Source organism: Pungitius pungitius, chromosome 12 (genome assembly GCF_949316345.1).
Source record: "Pungitius pungitius chromosome 12, fPunPun2.1, whole genome shotgun sequence".
Taxonomy (NCBI): Eukaryota; Metazoa; Chordata; class Actinopteri; order Perciformes; family Gasterosteidae; genus Pungitius; species Pungitius pungitius.
The window spans coordinates 8,088,392-8,109,493 of record NC_084911.1 but is presented as its reverse complement, the minus strand read 5'-3'; the positions used below and the strand labels follow the sequence as shown (position 1 = coordinate 8,109,493).

The window sequence follows — 21,102 nt, the reverse complement described above, 5'->3', positions numbered from 1 at the left end:
AGTTGAAGGCTCCCTTAGCAGCCGTGGCACCTCTCCATTAAACTATATACCTCACTAGCCAAGGCTCCCTTAGGTCTTGGAAATGCTCCTATAACTTAAGGCACCGGTTCAGGTAGCTCTCTCGACCGAGTGACCGGTACCTAAACTCGTGGAACCGCTTGAGCTACCTCCCTCGACCAGCCGAGGCTAAGGCTCCCTTAGCAGCTGTGGCACATCTCCCTTAAACTCCTGTTAGGTTGTAGCAATGCTCCTTTAACTCGAGACACCGGTCCATATAGCTCCTTCGACTGAGGGACCTGTACCTGAAATTGTGGCACCGCTCGAGGTACCTCTCTTGACCGAGTAAACACACGAGGCCGTTGCCACGACTCGCCGCAGCACCGCAACTTGCAACAGGAAGGGCCTCAGCGAGTTGTCACTGCCACAATTTGCGCTAGACAAAATATTTTGAATTAACATCACTGACTGTATTTTTGAATGTTGTCCCCTTTAAAGTGAAAAAGTGTTATGGATGAACAAATATTTGAGTTTTTTTCTCTCAAACATTTTTCTCAGCTACCTTTTCACAAAGGTGTTCAGCTGAAAGGTTTCTTGGGAGGGCTGTTGTCCAAAAGATACAATATGATGATGTTGGAAGATCTTTTCCAGTCCTACGTTTCAGTAGCGCTGATGGTGGCCTTCATATGCATTCTTGTCTCCTTTTTTTCCCGCTCCAAAGACGAGACGACGGAGCCTCCTGGACCTAAACCTCTTCCCCTGCTTGGTAACTTGCTTCAGATGGATCTCAAGAGAATTGACTGGTCTCTTGTTGATGTGAGTAACGCGTTTGTGAGCAAGATGATACGTGATTTCAATGACCGGTTGCACATGTGTATTTCAAACAAATAGTATTTGTTTGCCTGTTTGCAATTTGTAATAAAGGTTATTGCTTTAACACAACATGGGATCCCATTCCAGATATTAGTGTATGTATGAAATTTATGTTGGGAATTCAGTGTTCTGTTCTGGAAATTTAACATTTATCTTTCAAAGTTGTAAAGATGACTTTTTCTTGTGTTTCATAGCTTTCCAAAAAATACGGATCGGTGTTCACAGTGTACCTTGGACACCAGAAAGTGGTGATTCTAGCTGGATACAAGACCGTGAAGGAGGCACTGGTCAACTATGCAGAGGACTTTGGAGACAGAGAAATCTCACCTATCTTTTATGATTTGAATCAAGGCCATGGTATGATTTACCTTTGAACAGTGGCGGCTGGTGATGGAAAAAGTAGGGTGGGCTGAGGGAGATTTCTGCTGTTTATTTATTACATTAACACCAAAGTAACGATTTAAAAACAAATAGCATCTAATGTAATTATTAAACTGAATTTAGAATGTCCTTGTAGATTTCAAATATTGTTCTTTCAAAGACAAGGTCATACCAAGTCATACACATCATATTAGGAAACAAAGTCATACAAGGTGAACTTATAATTGCTGTAATTTGCGTCAATAAAAAAAAGCGTACGACGCTTCCTTGTCTTTCACCTGCTGTCTGATGTTAATTTGTGGCTGGTCCGGTCCCATTTCTTTTATTTTTTGTTTTTCAGCCAGTGGTCTTCTTTCAAACGGAGTTTGAAGAAGAGATTGCACGGTTTCTTTCTCGTGTGACGCCGGCGCCATTGTCAACTCGAATCTCACTGCAGCGTGACCACACAAAACTCATGTTATTCTCCGATGGGCGCAGAGGCAAAGCGCCCATCGGAGAATTATTACTGCGCGTCACTGATTGGTTGAATTGATCATATTTAGTGACGTGTTATAGCATATCAGAGCTCCATTGGTTAGATAGTGAGGGCGCCCTTTCTCGGCGCCCCGAGCATAAAACTACCATAGACTGTAAAAAGAAAACTGCACATTTATGATGTTATGCGGCACATGATGAAGCTGGCAAACAAAAAGACCCCCCCCACACCCCCTCTCCCTCATTCTAGTGTCAAAAACACGTACAGAAGAAAGTCATGTTTTTTTTTTCAAACTTAATTTTTTTTTTTTTTTTTTATTACTTTGTAGGAGGGGCGGCGCCCTAGCGCCCATAATAGATCAGCCGCCCCTGGCTTTGAATACTCATTTACTCTTTAGCACTAAACAAAATAATATAGTGACAGTGTCAAGTGTTGTATGTGATGACATCCAAATGACTAGTGCAGTTTAAAATAAACATACACTTTTATGCTTGAAAGGAATTCTGTTTGCTAATGGAGAATCCTGGAAAGAGATGCATTGTTTTGCCCTGACCAACCTCAAAGACTTTGGAATGAGAAAACAACTCTCTGAGCATAAAGTCTTAGAAGAATGCCAATATCTGATTGAAGTGTTTGAAAAGCAGCAAGGTATGGAGTAGAAATATACAAGGGTATAGTATACAAGTTTACAAGGACATTTCTTACGGTATAAACGAATAAGAGCAGAAAATCTTAATTGCGAGTGAATATTCCTCCACAGAGTGTTATTTTGTGTATTCAGTACACCTTTAATGCCCGGCAAATGGTACACTGTGCAAGAATCATGCCCCACTTATTCGTTTTTTTGTAGCTTTCAATGTAAGTCATACTGAGGTTTCTTATAATTGATTAAAACACAACTTTAACTTTAGTGCTACATCTTAATAATGTCCTTTTTTGTCACTGCCATTTCACAGGGAAACCCTTCTCTACAGAAAATCCGTTAAGTTATGCTACATCCAATATAATCTCTGCTATTGTGTACGGCAGCCGGTTTGAATACAACGACCCCCAATTTCTAAGTATGGTGAAGCGATCCAAGGAAAGGATAAGCGTTGTGGGCTCCACACAAATCCAGGTGAACTTCATATTTGTTTTTTTTTAATTGCTCCAGTATTAGGGGATTTGCACACTATGGCAGCCGTCAAAGGTTACGCAGAATGTTAAACAGCACCAATATGTTACAGCAACAAGGTAAGAGTTTTATTTGTATGGCACCTTAAACAACAGGGCATTTCAAAGTGCTTCACGTAAAAACATTGGAAACAAACAAACAAACTTCGAGGAGGGATTATAAAACAGAGAGGGGCGCGTGGAGTGAGTTCGGTTCCAACAATGAGCAATTCTTTCATGCAGTCAGTGAAGGGGGATGAAGAAGGTGAGGGGGGTGTAAGGGAAGGAGGGAAAGAGACCTGGATGGAGTTTACATTCTGAGAGGAAAGGACGCCTCCTCTCTGAGTGGGGGAGGAAGTGCGTCATTGGAGGCAAGTAGAGTCCTGTACACCTATTAAGATGAATTTAAACTGATCAAAAGTGTGTTCAAATGCTAAATACACAGTTTATGGTTACATATACTGTACGTATTTGGGAACGTATAACAAATCTTGCTATTGAATTTGTTTTTATTAGTATATGAATTCTACTCAGGATGTTGATTGGTGTACATTGTCTCCACTAATCTTTGTCGCCTTCACTGCTACATCACAGCTTTACAACATGTTTCCCAGGCTGTTCAGTTGGACAAAAGAACGGCAGCTTTTTTTAAATAACCGGACGGAGACTGTCAGAGATTTCAAAGAACTAATCATGCATCTAAAAGACACACTGAACCCTCAGTCGTGCAGAGGCCTTGTCGACTGCTTTCTGATCCGGATGCAAAAGGACGAGGTAAGACAATTTCCTTTTTTTCAGCTTTCAACCATCCAAAAGACCTAATATCGTACATAGGTAATAAAATGTGGATGTTCTTTCTCTTAGGAGGCTTGTGTCAAGGACAGTCAATACAATGAGAACAACTTGATATTTACAGTGACCAACCTGTTTTCAGCTGGCACTGATATCACAGCGACAACTCTGAGATGGAGTTTGCTGTTTATGGCTAAATATCCACATATTCAAGGTAAAGAGAGGGATGAGAATTGTTGGTGTGCATTTTTTTCCACTTGTAAAGCTTACTGTTCAAATGAAAAGTCCCATAGCAGAAACGTTTTGTCCCTTTTGTTTATAGAAATATAAATAGTTGTGAACATTTTATCCTACTGACTTTAGCAGTTACATGGTAGTAGGCTACATCGTCAGAGACATTAGGTGACTGTGGGCTGGTCTAAATGCAGAAGCATCATTGAATTTGTTCACGTGTGAGTCCAGACCAGGTGCAGGAGGAGCTGAGCAGGGTGGTCGGAAGCCGTCAGCCTCGAGTAGAGGACAGGAAGAACCTGCCGTACACTGATGCTGTTATTCATGAGACACAGAGACTGGCCAACATTGTCCCCCTTTCCATTCCTCACAAAACCAGCCGAGACGTCACCTTCCAGGGCTTCTTCATCAAAAAAGTGAGTTGCTCACACCAGTTTTATTTTGCTGGTAATAATATGTATATGCTTTAAAGAACCTTAAACCCCCGGAGCTTACTAAGGGATTTGATGGCAATAATCACTTTAAGTAAGTTTGATAGCAAACAAAAGCAGTATAACGGTCAAATAACTAAAAATGTTTATTGTCTTCTTAAAGTCTAAAAAATCTAAATTATTACCATTATGCAAGTTACACCTCTCTCTATATCTTTGCCTACAGGGGACCACTGTGTTTCCTCTTCTTACTTCTGTCCTTCATGATGAGAGTGAATGGGAGACCCCGCACTCTTTTAACCTTTCCCACTTCCTGGATGAGGATGGAAATTTTTTTCGGAGGGATGCCTTTATGCCTTTTTCTGCAGGTACCACAACTTTGTCAGGACTTATTATTTCTTTTGTGTTTTTACAGACTAAGATGCAGTCTTTGCTCATCCTTTTGTTCTTACAGGTCGCAGGGTGTGTCTGGGTGAAAGTCTGGCTAAGATGGAGCTCCTACTCTTCTTCAGCTCCCTCCTCCAGTGCTTTCGTTTCACTCCTCCACCTGGAGTGAAAGAGGAGGATCTGGATCTGACTCCAGCTGTAGGCTTCACCATCCCCCCGTCACCTCATGAGCTGTGTGCCATCAGTCGCTAATGAGCACAAGAGCTGAGGTATGGCGTCACACTGGTGACCATGGTATGAACAGGGTTTAACTCACAGGCAGCAGAAAAGTACATCTATGAGCGGTCTCTCTCTAGATACGTGATAACACATCAAGATCCCTGCGGATTGTTTACACCAGTGCCAAAAATACAAAAATAAACACATATATGCTCCTGCTTCGGTTTCCTGTTCATTATTTTGACGAATTAATGTTCGTGGTTGCGTAGATTAGTTTTTCAAGGATTTTATTTTTTGTATTAGTATAGCAGAAATCATATAATGTATTGGCCTACTGTAAATACATTAAGAGATGCCCTTTCCAATAGCCAATACCTGTAGCTTGCATCTAAATATATCATGAACTTAGTCATTATTTTGGTGATTACTTGATTGATTTTTTTTCTTTGGTTTTTCAGGAATACCAAATAAAATGTAATGATCTTACTATTTCCTTCTATGTTTTTGGATGAAAAAAGAAATAAAAAACCACAACTGCTTGAACTCGATTAGTTAGAATGGGTTAAAATGTTGTACATTTTTTGTCAAAATTGCCTTGGTGACAAGATTATTTATTCATTGAATAAATAAATATTGTCTGTGTTTTTCTCCATCTTCAATCCTTTGTTTTAAATGTATTTATTCTATCATGACAGTCTGACCATACGTGTGCTGTCCTTTATTTACCCACAGTTTTCACTGGTTAAAACGTTTTAACTGTCAAATTGCAATCTCTTGTGGGGAATTCCCTTGGGCTGAGTCACCATTGGACGTTGCGAAAAAGGGTTGAGGGTTCAGCCTGACTTGGCTCTCTCAAATGTCAGCCTAAAACTAAATTATTTTGAATAATATGTTCAAAAAATGAAGAAACACCAGACAGACGGAAGACATCTTGGAATGAACAGTTAAAATCAAAAGTATTTAATAAAGGAAAAGGGGTTGTGCTAAAAATAACATCTTTGCTGAGGAGTGTTGGCCTCTACACCAAAAAGGCCACAGGACAGTCGTTTGACCATCCCTAGACTATGTCTGTTGTCTCAAACAGCGAACTGGAGAACAATGGCTGCCTTCAAATATTTCAAAAGATCAGTAAAGGTCTGACCGTTAGTGGCCACGCCCCCTGGGAGTGGGGCCACCCCCCTCTCATCACTTTATTGAATCCATATCGTGGTTGTATTTTGGTGTGCACTAAATGCATTTTATTTATACTTAATTTATGAACCTGGTGGTCAATTTATTTTTAATATCCTACAATGACATCACTACCTGTTTTTTTTAATTTTGTACCCTTTAAAGTAAAATAAGTATTATGTATGAACAAATATTAGATTTTTGGTGTCTCGAACATTTTTCTCAAAAAATCAGAAAAAAAGTCTTGAATTTAAAAAGTATAGAAATTTATACTTTTACCATGAAAACAGTAAAATACAACCACTTTGCAATGTCTGTTTTATGTATAATATTTCATAGAATTTTTCATTTGTGTGTTATTTATTTCAGAAGATTACTCATGACTAACCGTCAGAAATGTGATTGGCTGACCAGCTCATTCACAGTTAATGAAGAGCTTCACACAGCTGTGGTTAAAGGGGCGGGGCCTTCTCTGCAGATACTTGAGTTCATAAGACAGGAAGATCTGCCTGCCACTATTAGATATTTGTCAGCTACCTTTTCACAAAGGTGTTCAGCTGAAAGGTTTCTTGGGAGGGCTGTGTTCCAAAAGTTACAATATGATGATGTTGGAAGATCTTTTCCAGTCCTACGTTTCAGTAGCGCTGATGGTGGGTCTCATATGCATTCTTATTTCCTTTTTATCCCGCTCCAAAGAAGAGACGAGGGAGCCTCCTGGACCTAAACCTCTTCCCCTGCTTGGTAACTTGCTTCAGATGGATCTCAAGAGAATTGACTGCTCTCTTGTTGATGTGAGTAATGTGTTTGTGAGCAAGATGATACGTGGTTTCAATGACAGGTTGCACACCTGTATTTCAAACAATTGGTATTTGTATGCCTGTTTGCAATTTGTAATATAGGTTATTGCTTTAATGCAACATGGGATCCCATTCCAGATATTAGTGTGTGTGTATGTATGAAATTTAATTTCTTCTCAACTGTCATGTTTAAGGCAGAATTGGAATATGTGCTTCTGGAACTAACATTAAGAGGTGTTTCTGTCTTTTTTTTCCATGTTGGGAGTTCAGAGTTATGTTCTGGCAATTTAAATATTCTATATTTTATTGTAAGTTGTAATGATTACTGCTTGTGTTTCATAGCTTTCCAAGAAATACGGATCGTTGTTCACAGTGTACCTTGGATCCCAGAAAGTGGTGATTTTAGCTGGAAACAAGACCGTGAAGGAGGCACTGGTTAACTATGCTGTGGAGTTTGGAGAGAGATATATCAGTCCGTCTAGCCATGACTTCAGCGGTGAACAAAGTAAGTAGTACCCAGCTGATTTAAGTAATGCTTACTCCTACTATTAGATGGTTTAGGCAACGTCCACATTTGAATTAATGACAATGTTAACATAACACAGCTCAAAGTTGACCACTGTAATAGAATTTAATTTCATCCAATAGTTGTAGGGATGTCTTTGTCTGAACAAAATCCGTAGCAAGAACAGACCTGAAGAAAGGTTGTGGATCTGGGTGGCAAAGCAACAGGGGAACCAATGTCCAGATAAATAGTAGACTAGTAGATAGACCTAGATGTTTGCTCGTAGTATTGAAACAGGCCTCTGCACGCTCTGACTACTGAAATGTGATACACAACGTTTGGTGGCTTCAACTATGTTGAGCTGATAATTAGTAAATACCTGCCTATTTATAATGTCGCTGGTAACCGTATTATGAAAGCAAAAGGGTACTTGAGGCAGTACTTGATCATTATTATTATTATTATTATTACACATCAAGGGTGTTATGCCCAACGCAAAATGGATTAAGAACAGCCCCTTGTTACCTCATTGCTTAAATATGCTGTCATGTATGACCGTTGACGTTCTTCTGATATTTATGTGCAAAGTGAACTCCCCCAAAGAAAAATAAACGTCATCATTGAACTTTTTGCTGAAATATTCCTTAAAATATCCAACACGAGAATATATGTTTTTGACAAAAGTACTTTATTTCACTTCAGGGAATGGAATCTTGTTTGGCAACGGGGAATCATGGAAAGAAATGAGGCGTTTTGCCGTGAGCAACCTGAGAGACTTTGGGATGGGCAAAAAAGCAGCAGAGGATAAAATCATTGAGGAGATTCAGTATCTGATCGATTGTGTTTGAAAGACATGAAGGTAACTAGTCTCCATTATAGCATTATGTCTTCACAAGAATTTCATATTGGTATCCTTTTTTTACTTCATTCATTTTTTCTTCATAGGTCAACCCTTCAGTAATGCCAAGTCAATAAATTATGCAGTCTCCAATATCATCTCTTCAATCGTCTTTGGCAGCAGATTTGAATACAGTGATGAAGAGTTTAAACTCATGGTAACCCGAGCAAATGAAAACCTTCAGCTTGCAGGTTCTTCTTCAATGCAGGTACCATTTTGTTTCTTTTCATTAAAAAACTATAAGATGTACCTTTTTGTGGGTTATAATGAGAATTACAGACTAGGTGGCATACTGAGTTTTTTAACTGTACCTTCATGATAAATAGATAACAAATAAAATGCTGAACCTTTTATTCTCTTTAAATTCCAACAGTTGTTCAATATGTTCCCGTGGATATTTTGGTGGGCGAGAAACAGGATGCGTCTCAAGAGGAACGTTGCTGAAAACCGAAATCAAATGAAACGGCTGATCGGACGTCTACAAGAAACCTTGAATGTTGAGATGTGCAGAGGATATGTGGACTCGTTCCTAGCACACAAACAGAAGCTAGAGGTATCCTTGATAAAAGTATTATATTTTTTACGAAAAAGTTGAAATCTCTTCCCTGTTAAGGATTTGAAGATTACGGATTCACACTATAACCTTGATAACCTGGTGTCAACTGCTGTCAGCCTCTTTGCGGCTGGTACGGATACAACAGGAACTACACTGAGATGGGTTCTGTTGCTCATGGCCAAATATCCCCAAATTCAAGGCAAGTAATATGCTTAGACCTGAGATGCAGTCCCCAACTGTAAAGTTGAAATATTTAAACTTAAACTACAGTGTCTATAGTGTATGGGTTGTTCCTTCATTTACAATCCAGGACAATTTGTTCACTGAAAGTAAACAGTGAATCAAATGCAGTGACAAAACAATCTGCAGTTTGTGATAGTCAAAGAACTGCAGTGCACTACACTTGCACTCAATGATGGTCAAGAGTATTCTACAAACTCTTAGCTTCACAGGGAGACCCTGCTAGTACTGCTAGCTACTATCATAGAAAAAGAGCGCTTCTATACTCTTGCTAGTTTCTTAAGATTGCAGCCCCACTTTTTACTCGCAAACAGTAACTTGAAAATTTAACTGTAGCTTAAATTACAGATTGATTTCCTTCTGCCCATGATGTAATCCTCATTTGAATGCTGTTCCACCTCGGAAAAGAATGTTTGGCCAAAATAGAAAAATGCCTTAATTTCTTTACCAAAGTGAATTGTTCTACTGGTCTGAGTTACACAATAGCAGTGATGTGGTAATTATCTACCATGGGCCAAACATTTTGATGGAGCAATAGCAACGTGTTGCAAAGGACTTGGTTCTTGGACTTTTGGTCAAAAATAATCACGTTTTAAAGAATGCTTAACTGCTGCTTTGTTTTTAGTCACTGTCTTTTCTAATCATTTCCAGACCAGGTCCAGGCGGAGCTGAGCAGGGTGGTTGGAGACCGTCAGGTGAGGGCAGAGGACAGGAAGATCCTGCCCTTTGCTGACGCTGTCATCCATGAGACACAGAGATTTGCTAATATATTTCCCATCGCTTTGCGTCACCAAACCAGCACAGATGTGACATTTCAGGGCTATTTTATAAGAAAGGTAGACCGTCTTTATGGTAGTGATGAATTATGCATCTGGAAAGCTGTTTAAATATAAAAGTTTATACTGCATTTTAAAACATTGTAATCATGATCAATGTGGCTTTCTCAAGGGGACCCCCGTGTTTCCTCTTTTGACATCGGTTTTGTGGGATGAGAGTGAGTGGGAGAGCCCAAGCACCTTTAATCCTGCCCATTTCTTGGACAAGGACAGGAAATTTGTCAAGAGAGACGCCTTCATGCCCTTCTCTGCAGGTTAGTGAACCAAGCCAACACTTCTTTCCAATACCAAATTACACCTTTCAGATTGTCTAAAGGCTGTTTCCTCACAGGACGCAGGGCGTGTCCTGGAGAAGGTCTGGCCAAGATGGAGCTCTTCCTCTTCTATACGTCCCTCGTACAGCGCTTCCGTTTCACTCCTCCACCTGGAGTGAAAGAGGATGATCTGGATCTTACTCCAGCTGTGGCCGTCACCCGCACGCCTTCACCTCATGAGCTGTGTGCCATCAGTCGTGAGGGAATTCAAAATGAGTAGATTATTTAATATGTAAATGAGAACAATTATTTAAAAGCTGTTAGAAAAGCCATTTTCTTCTTTGATTCATTAGCAAAACTTCAATGTGTTTAAAAAGTCACCACAGGATTGACAAAGTTTTTGATTCATGATATAATTTGTGATATTATTGACATGTTAATGTATGTATTGACTGTTCTCTGCAAGAAGACTGGATTCTGATTGGCTGCTGAATGTATTCAGCCGTGATAAGGGAAAACAAAGTGGTTGCAGTAAAACCGTCTCCAATTCTAGCGTGAGGGATATTCGCTTTTCAGGAAACTACCCTGGAAGCAGTACACAAAGTAATCCATAAAATAAACTAACAATTTAAAACTTGACATTGATCCGTCTGATTCACTATGAATATTAAGGTTCAACACCTCCTCTGTGAAAATGGTTTCTGGTTCATTTATAATTGTATCACTAGTCATTTTACTTTGAGATAATAAAGTGAATTCACTAAAAACAGTCACCAAAAAGGTGCCCTGTTTTGCCTTGATTTCATTTTCATGGGAAATGTTAGGAAGGACTTAACATTTTCCATGAAAATTAAATCAGTCTTTGAGTTGCAACTTTTCCTTGTCATCTTTGTGAACATGCCTATCCTGCACAGGCTATAAAATTGAGACATCACAATACATTTGCACAAAGTAATTACACGAAGATCTAAAGTCTAATGTAAAGTGTGGGATTAGAGGGAGAATCCAGAGCAAAAGAAAAATGCCCTGCAGGGGTCCTTGACGGTCAGTAAACACGCACAATAACTCGTCACAGGTTAGATTCAATGTCTGGTGGGGTTTGGTGTGATTAAACTCTAGCGGCTGCCAGGTTGGCCAAACTCCCATTGATCCAACCACATGTCGAAGTCCCAACACATCTGTCCTACTACACCCTTTGAGTTTGTGTCAGAAAATACCGCTTTACCACTTTAAGTTGTCTTTACTTTTTCATAATTTTTTGGAATTGTGTTGATGGATGAGACATCACCTGGTAAACAGGACTTTTGAGAGTTCTGGTTATTTAGAGTTCAAATAGAGTGAACAGCATGTAGTGAGAAATTAACTTGTTCTCCTTTCTCGAAAGGAGCTAAGACAATGAGGCCACGTCCCAAGCTTTGGAAGGTGCTGATGTTCTTGACGTTGCGAGAAAGGGTTCATTTGTCAGCTCTCAACCGTCAGGCTGAAACTACAGCAAGTCAAACATATTGTGGCAAGCTTGACCAGATGAATGAGACAGGAGACTGGTATGACTTTTACTGCCCTTCCTGTGTTTCATACACCGCAAAACCCCAGGAAATAGACACTTTATTAAGGCGTTGAACAAAGAACTTCACCCACAGCCATACTAAGTTGGGTCATGAGGCCCACACTCCTACACATCAAACTAACAGTAACATTTGAGCAGAACATAACAGAACCTAGAAAAACACACAAACTTAAACACTAGAACATTAACATAACAGATAGAGATTTAAATGCATCTAAAGATTGTTCCATCATGCAATGCACCAGCGCCGCCTAACTCAATCTGTTGCTCTGATCGCTACAATATGATACATTTGAATGATAGCGAGTTCTGCTTCTGCAGTGTCTACATGCGCACAATACCTAGAGTTAAGCAGTACAATATCTGAAAAGAACGACATTGTGAATAGAAGACTGTCTGCCTTATCTTCACTTTCACTTTACACCATAAGATTTACATCAGAGAGGTTTGTTATGTAAAATACTCCACGCCTGCACAGGAGTCACAAAAATAAAGAACACATTTTTCTCAAAGAAATAGAAAAAAAGTCTTGGATTTAAAAAGTATAGATATTTATATTTTTACCATGAAACGGTAAATTACAAAAGGTGAATTAACTGTAACCACTTTGCAATGTCTGTTTTATGTATAATATTTCATAGTATTTTTTATTTCTGTGTTCAGCTACCTTTTCACAAAGCTCTTCAGGTGAAAGGTTTCTTGGGAGGGCTGCATTCCAAAAGTTACAATATGATGATGTTGGAAGAACTTTTCCAATCCTACGTTTCAGTAGCGCTGATGGTGGCCTTCATGTGCATTCTTATCTCCAGATTTCAAACAAATGGTATTGATTGATTGATTGATTTGATTGAAGCATTTTATTTCTTGAACATGTAGACATTAACAAATAAGATTTTTAAAAATCAACATACATGTCGCCGGGTGAAATGGGGGCAGGAGGGTTTTCGCGCTGCTTAACGTTCGGACGTACTGCCACTGCCACCGAGTTCACGCGGGATTTGTAGAACGGGACCTGGCGGCTACTTACAACAACAGACTATTGCAAGCTAGCATCGGCACTGCTCTAGAAGTGTGTTTGTTCAGCGAGTCAGCGTAAGTGTTTGTCTAATAATAAACCTGACTTACCATGTAAATTGTGAGTAATTAACTGTTTACCGAGTGTTCCTGGGTTATGTGCTACTGTCTCATTTAGAGCCTTAAGGGCTGTACCTAACAGGTGGTTTAGCAACACAAGATGGTTATCTCTTACCAGTTTCTCGAAGTGGTGTGCTGGTGGCTTCTGGTGTAGCCTGTGGTGATGCCACACTCACGGAATCAGGAGTAGCAAGTTCTGGAACCGTGGGATGAATAGCAGGTTCTGGAACAGTGTCCTTGAACGCAGGCAGTTCTACTGAACCGGGGAACGACTCTGTTTCTTCCAGCGGTGGAGGCTCCAACTCAGCGTGACGGCCCAACATTTGATCAGCATGGCGTCTCCAGTGTTCCGATGATCCAACATCGACGGTGTATGACACAGGACCGGTTTCTGCGGATACTACGCCAGGCATCCACTTCTCAGCTCATGAGGTGCACTTTCGGCCATTTAGAATGAGTGTCCACGACCACCATGAACATTTGGCCAGCAAAATCGACATGGATTCTCTGCCATGGAGCTCCAGGCCATGTCCAGGGATGGACCTGGAGCTTTCTGGGTAAGGTGACAGGATTGGCAGGTCTTTGACACTTGTTCAATTTGTGCGTTGATTCCTGCCCACCACATATAACTACGAGCGACGGGCTTCATTTTCACCACACCAGGGTGTCCGGTGTGTAGCTCAGACAACACTCTGTGTCTCAGTTTTCGAGGGATGACAACGCGGATACCCCACATGAGGCACCCTTGCTGGAGGGTCAGTTCATCCTTCCTACTGATGAATGGCATCAGGGCGCTGTCCACATCCTGGACCCTTGGTAAACGACCTGTGGATACCATCTCCAGTACCCAGGCAATGATAGGATCTGTCCTACTTTCTTTGCAGATCTCCTTGCTGCTCACAGGTAAGGCTTCCATGTGGTTGATTTGAAAACTGTTCACAGAATTAGTCCTCTCTTTTGTAGGTGTGTGCAGTGGCAGGCGTGATAACCGTCAGCATTACAGTGGCGTGCTGCCTCTCTGTACTGTATGCTGTAATCATGAGCAGCCAACAGTAGAGCCTGTAGTGGCTATTTGTCCATAAACTTAAACCAAACAAATAATAACAAACTTCTCAAATGGCCACTTGAGGCTACGTCATGGTTAGGCTTTACGCAGGTTCAGAGGTACCAAAGCAAAGTGATGTCCATAACAAGATTGAGTTTGAGGAGGTTTATTCACACACATAAGCAAGCTCACAGACATTCCTGCTGCCTCTCTCACGCTGGTAAAAAACCATATGCCCTCCTAGCCTGAAGTACCTCCCACCTTGACCTACTTATGCAAATGAACATAACACCATGTGACCAATAAACGACAATACAAGTAAAGCATAAATACAAAATAAACCAAATTAACCTTAACAAGAAAATAAATGAATAAATGAAGCTATAAATTAACTTAAGCCCAAAAATAAACAAAAATAAAAATATAGCTCCAACAACCCAGCCCCTAATTGTAACGGTACTTTACCCACAAATGAAGCTTAGGCGAAAATTCAGTCAGGAAGACTGGACAGGCGTTGCCATTCTCGGTAGGCTTCCTCTCTCCATGGGGGCACACGGCCAGCTGATTAGGGGCGGGGTCAGGTAGTACCAGCCAACCAGATGTGGGTGATGTTACCGTAAACCAATTGCATCAAGTCGAGTTAGTTCTTAGCCGTACGTCCTTGCGCAACTGTGCAGGTGACCGGTTGACGTTTAAATCGAGTTAGTGCTCAGCTGCACGTCCTTGCGCAACTGTGCATGTGACCGGTTGACGTTTAAATCGAGTTAGTGCTCAGCTGCACGTCCTTGCGCAACTGTGCATGTGACCGGTTGACGTTTAAATCGAGTTAGTTCTCAGCCGCACGTCCTTGCGCATCTGTGCATGTGACCGGTTGACCATCAAACAAGCTATTATTCAGCGGCAGAGAGAACTGGGGAGGAAGAAGAAGGTTGTCCGACACAACAATGTTGCGGTAAACGCCGATGGGACGTCGGTTGATTGCGATCGATCGAAAAGCTAAAGCAAAATCTGAGCCGGCGAGCCACCGGCGTAGTAGCACTTTTATGAGGCGCAGCAGGAAGCAGTTATGCTAAACTTAAGAGCGCTGCGCGGTCCGAGCACCAAGCATCCCTCTGCCCAGGTGTGAGTGGGTAAGGCTCACAGCTGGCAGAGAGCGAGTCGATCCCTCCCTGCCAACCGCACCGAATTGAAACAACCCATTATGTTTTATGTAATTTAGCATACGATTTAATCCAAGGGACAAGAAGTGCATTCAGCAGAGGGTACAGAACAAGAAGCAATAGAGTACAAATAAATCAAGTAGCCAAACTACAAGTGCGTTATTAAGAGCCAGGGCATAAACAGTCGAGGTGTTAAGGACTTAACGGTAGCTCGCGCTGAGGGAGCGTAAAGCACGCGCTCCCGGTACCGATACCAGCCGAGGCATCGCTCCCATAGATCGTGGTAACGCTCCTTTAACTTGAGGCACCGGTCCATTTAGCTCCCCCGACCGAGGACCTGGTCTCTTGACCGAGTAAACACACGAGGCAGTTGCCGCGACTCGCCGCGGTAGTTGCCACAGAGCCACAGGCACCGCAACCTGCAACAGGAAGTGCCTCAACGAGTTGCCACTGCCACTAGCGGCGCTAGCTCCTACTGCGAGAGAGCGCTACACCCCGGACCGGCTCTCAGCTACTGCGGAACATCGGGGCCCCCTCCTCCGTCCCCTCGGAGGGGGCCCCGCGAAACAAAGACCCCCGGTTGCGCGCGGGCGGACGGGCGTCCCCGTCTCCGCTCGGCGCGGTCGCTCGGGCCCTTCATCTCCAACGCCTGGGAAACGCGCAGCTTTCCGTCCAGCAAGCAGCTCCTTGATGGGCTAACACTCGGCAAGTCGACCCTCCGCATCCATGCAGAATGAAGCAGCTCGGCATTCACAGGCACCCGCATTCCCTGATCGTCCACCGGGTAAGCACGCAGACACTAAGCTGGTAACGTATGGACACGCTCCGCGATGCGAAGCTATTCCCCGGTTAGCACTGTCCGGCTGTCCTCATGTGATGATAGCGCAGCGTCGCGAGGTGACGCTCCGTGGTGTTTGAAGTAAGCGCTCCACGGCGGAGCACGCAGCGCTGGCATCTACCGTTGTTTGCGCGGTGTGATGTAATGTTTACCCTGAGAGGGGGCATGAGCTAGATCCTCACAGAGCTGGGTAGCGATCACAGCGTGAACTACGGGAGTAACAGCTCGGCAACCAGTACCGTGAAGCTTCTAAGGTACTCAGGCCGGGTCCACCGCATTGACTACAAGTAATCGATCAGAATAACTGCTACAACTGGACATGATGTTCTAGTCAAATAGTCTAAGCCATAGCTAATGTATTGCATAAATAAATACAGGACCACTAGCAATAAGGGGGAAGTGTCATAATTGTGCCTATGCAGGTGCATGGCTTTCAAGCTAAAGAAATATAAGGATAAATAAATAAAATAAAAAGAAGCTTGCGCGACTCCTGCATACAGAAACAAATCCGCAAGCGACATTCAACTGCAATCTATCCGTGCGGCGCTTTGGGTCACCCAGCTCAGATTGCCCGTCAGCGACACGTTAACCACCGGCATCGGGCTCGCAACAGTCATAGCAGCGGCATGAGGTCCTAAAAAGCCCAGTTCATGGTCATGCGTTTTCAGAGGAACACAGGGGCATGCATACAGGACCCGGTGCACGTCCGTTCCGTGCTTGGTTACCCCTTCTGGCAGCTGTCAACCAAATGTGCTGGGCTAGCAAGCTACCCAAGCCTCGCGCAAACCACAATGCTGTGATTGGTCGGAAAACTATGTCCTTTCCATCCATCCTGTTAGCATAATACCGGCGTATAAAAGTTGTTCAGGAGAAACAAATCGACTTGAAGCGCTTTTTCGGAAGTAATACAGAGCTGCGGTTACCCATTCAACCAGTCAAGGGCTAATTATAAGGATGCACAGATGGGCTCCAAACTCATGGAGGGAGATCTCTGAAATTGCCGGTTGAGGGGCGTTAAAGTCCTGGAGGAAACTACGGGACAAACATGGCTGCGGAAACTAATAACTGAACATATCAACAACTTCCACACGCAAAGACTTTGTGTTCTGGGTCGCCTTTTACAAGGGCCGGTGTGCCACCTATGCTGGCGGTGAATGGCTTTGCAGCACGGGCAGGCCCCTTTCAAAACCATGGAGGGGAATGAGTATCGACTCAACTGCCCATAAGACGCAGCCGCGTTGCAGAACCAGGCACCGGAACCATATAAGCTACACTCGTCGCATGATGACAAGAGTTTGCGCGAAGAGGCTAATTCGCCATACGCATTATGCCGCGGGGAAGCGTATTTCCATGCTGCTAGCAGGACATGGCGTCTTATTTATGCAAACAGCCGCAACCGATATGGGAACAGGAGCAGTACTGACGGAGCGTGAGTGTCAGTGGTTTCAATGTGTTAGTGTAACGGCCACAACAGCGGTTCTGAATCAGTAACATGGAGGCATGCAGGCCAGCTGTGTTTTGGGGGGGTTTCGGTCAAAGCCACGGCTGGCTAGACCAGGGCCTCCTTTCTTCAGATGATTCCATTTAGCGTGACAATCAAGCGCGGCCAGCAATCTCAACTAAGGGCTAAAATTATTCTTGGTTGGCTGAAATATTTATCCGCTTAAGAAGTTGGCACCAACAGTACGCAGGGCATTCATTCAGGGGCAGCTACTTGACTATAAACCAAGGTATCTCCTCGTCATCCGGCCTAAGGGTACGTTGCGCCGCGGCAACCCACACATTCTCCAACATCAAGGATGGCAAGTTGGATTCTGGAAGCCTAAGAGGGTCTGTGATTTCCAGAAGGTAATAACTGCTAGAGCTGCTAGCATCCCAGTGACAAGCTCAGCCAACAGGCCAGGGGGGGGTCGTCAGAGGTTGTGACGTTCCTCCGCCCTGGTCGTAGCGCAGTACGTGCAAAGCAAGATCTATAAGCCGTAAATGAGCGGGTAAGCATGCATATAACTGGTGGTGGTGGTGCATTCCCTTTTGGCATGTTGGAAGGCCAGGTCAGCGTCCCCTATGCAGGGGACCGGCGTAGTTCCTCCCAGTCTCCCTAAGAAAATCTAATTTCCTAGGTGAACGTGACCTGACTTAACGTGGCTGTGTTTCCTAGGTTTAACGTTACCTGGCTTAACGTGTCTGTTTCCTGGTCTAACGGGACCACATAAATTTCCCCAAAAGATGTCCGAAAGGACCCGTCAAGCCGACAACACTCTGTTTCGCGGTCTCACGGGACCAGTCAAGCTGACTACCTTTCCCTTTAGCGGTCCCGCGACCAGGTCACTATAGATCAGGGCTAGTTGCCTGTCTGAGCAGGGCCCGGTCCAAGCTGGACCCGTCAAGCGACGCAGGGCTGTTCAGCGGGCGCACAGGATCAGTCAGGTACACCATGTGACCATCTGTTTCCCGGTCTGAGCGGACCCGGTCAAGTTGTTCTGTGAGGGGTCCTCCGCAACTATGTCTATTCTGCGGTCTCCCTTGACCCTGACTGTCCTGTTCTGCGGTCGACCGTGACCACATCTATCTTGTCTGCGGGCTTACACGACCACACCCTGCCCTTGGCGTGGGTCTATCTCGCCCCCAACCTATACCGTCCTTTGGTCTAGCAGACCCTCTCTTTTACTTCGGGATCTGTTGAAATCCCACCATGCCTTACTGTGGCCCAGCTAGGCCCTCGCTACGTCCTGCGGCTTTCCTTGCCCCCTTGTCCTTGTCTGTGTTTCAACGAGATCTTCCTGTCCTTTCCTTGTTAACTGTGGCCGCTATCGGCTCGTGACTCCCCGTGACCCATGATATGTTCCCCTACCAAGCTAACCCCTTGTCCCACCAGCTCCACCCAAAGTCTGGCTAGGACTCCTCAGTGGCCGTAAGTATTATTTTATTCATCATAAAATAAACCTGTTTTTGGGGGATATAGCTCGGCTCAGAATCCCGGCCCCTGGTCTTTCCTACGGCAGGATGGAGTCCAAGCCCCAAACACATTGCAATAACAAAATTAATGCATGTTATAATAAAGCACTGTTCAAACTTCAAGTCTCTCCGGATTGAAATGAAGCTTAGGCGAAAATTCAGTCAGGAAGACTGGACAGGCGTTGCCATTCTCGGTAGGCTTCCTCTCTCCATGGGGGCACACGGCCAGCTGATTAGGGGCGGGGTCAGGTAGTACCAGCCAACCAGATGTGGGTGATGTTACCGTAAACCAATTGCATCAGGGCTGGCAAACGTTAAAAGACTGTTCTCTCTCTCTGCTGTCAGTTGTCATTTCAGCGCGCACCAAAGGCGACCCGCCACCACCCCTGACACCTCCAATCTACAGCAGTACCTGGCACATCAGGAAATTGGAGCAACTTATTCTCTACCACCATCACCAGTGTCTGGACTCCCGAAGGGGGGGATATAGCTCGGCTCAGCATCCCGGCCCCTGGTCTTTCCTACGGCAGGATGGAGTCCAAGCCCCAAACACATTGCAATAACAAAATTAATGCATGTTATAATAAAGCACTGTTCAAACTTCAAGTCTCTCCGGATTGAATTAACCTTTATCACAAAGGAGCTATTTTCTAATTGTAGCTTAAGCATTAAACTGAAATCTTCACATCTTTGGATTCTCCACACCTGAAAGAAACAAATAGATGGAAGACAGAGATAGGAGAAAAAATGAGTTGTATAGTCAATTATTTGCCTCCAAGAGAAGACAGAGCTTGGTTATTGGTCTGTCCAGGATGCTGTTCTTCGTTTGGACCTTCACCGAGCGAACCAGTCCTCTGGAGTCAGCTGTGGTGCTTAGAACTCTGCCCATCATCCATGAGCCTCTTGGAGCTGTGGCATCAGCGATTACAACAATATCTCCTGGAATAAAGTTTCCCTTTTGCTTCATCCACTTTTGCCTTTCTTGCATTACAAGCAAATACTCTGCTGTCCACCTTTTCCAGAAAAGCTCCGCAACGTACTGCACTTGCCTCCATCTCCTCTTAATGTACAGATCAGATTTCTCGAACAGACCTAATGGCAGAATAGGCTTGCCTTTTAACAGGAGAATGTGATTTGGAGTAAGCGCTTCTAAATCATTGGGATCTTCTGAAGCCTTAGTTATTGGCCGGTCATTGAGTATCGCTTCCACCTCGCAAAACAGCGTTTGCAGGCCTTCCTCGTCCAGCAGTTGATGTCCAACAACAGAGGTAAGTACACTGCGCACAGAGCGAATCAAACGTTCCCAAACGCCACCTTGGTGAGATGCAGCTGGGGTGTTAAAACTCCACGTCATTCCTTCCTGCACAAAAGTCCTTTCAATTTTAGAATGATTTAAAGCGGCCAATGCCTGCCTCAGTTCCTTCTTCGCGCCAACAAAATTTGTGCCGTTATCTGACCTTATACTTGTCACAGGTCCTCTTCTGCAGATAAATCTTCGCACAGCATTGATGCAGGAGTCTGTGTCGAGGGAGTGCGCCACCTCAAGGTGTACTGCGCGGCTACTCATACAAGTAAATATCACTCCATATCGCTTCAGCACAGTTCTACCTCTCCTCACCTCCAATGGTCCAAAATAGTCCACTCCCGCATTTGTAAAGGGTGCGTTATCAGGCACAACTCGTTCCTCCGGTAAGTCGGACATCTTCTGTTCTCCAAGCTTTCCTCTGTACCTTCTGCACACTGTACATTGTGAGAGAATCTTCCTGGCCGCAGAGTTGGCATTTATGATCCAATACTTCTGTCTCAATCTGTGCAGCATGTGATTGCGTCCAGCATGTCCAAGTTGGCAATGGATGTAACGCAATATGAGCTGGGAAACGTGCAAATCCTTTGACAGAATCACAGGATGCTTTACCTCCCACGGCAGTGCAGATTTAAACAGACGTCCACCAACTCTGAGGATGCCATCTTCGATGAAGGGGTCGAGGCGATACAGAGGACTGTCTTTAAAAACAGTCTTTGGGTCACGTTTTAGTGAGGAAATTTCAGTACTGAATCTTTGGTTTTGCGCAAACTGAATTATTGCCTTTTCGGCTTCCTCCAAGCGCTCTGGTGTCAAGCTGGATTTTCCAAGTGCGGCTTTGAATTTTTTAATCTCCTTTTCCACATTCTCATTCTGGTTGACCACATATTCTTTCCTCTTTCGGCT

The 21,102-nt window shown here is 43.7% G+C and overlaps 1 protein-coding gene and 1 pseudogene across 1 annotated transcript; both read left to right on the top strand.

The window, feature by feature from the left end:
* The first annotated feature begins 609 nt into the window (after positions 1–609).
* On the top strand, positions 610–5,100 carry LOC134132966 (cytochrome P450 2K1-like). Its single transcript, XM_062566014.1, has 9 exons — positions 610–813; positions 1,065–1,227; positions 2,225–2,374; positions 2,683–2,843; positions 3,473–3,652; positions 3,743–3,884; positions 4,133–4,317; positions 4,559–4,700; positions 4,787–5,100. Exons 1-9 carry the CDS (start codon positions 622–624, stop codon positions 4,969–4,971), a joined length of 1,500 nt encoding a protein of 499 aa, XP_062421998.1. The 5' UTR covers positions 610–621; the 3' UTR covers positions 4,972–5,100.
* A 1,481-nt stretch (positions 5,101–6,581) lies between these two features.
* On the top strand, positions 6,582–11,116 carry LOC119219936 (cytochrome P450 2K1-like; annotated as a pseudogene).
* The last annotated feature ends 9,986 nt before the right edge of the window (positions 11,117–21,102 follow it).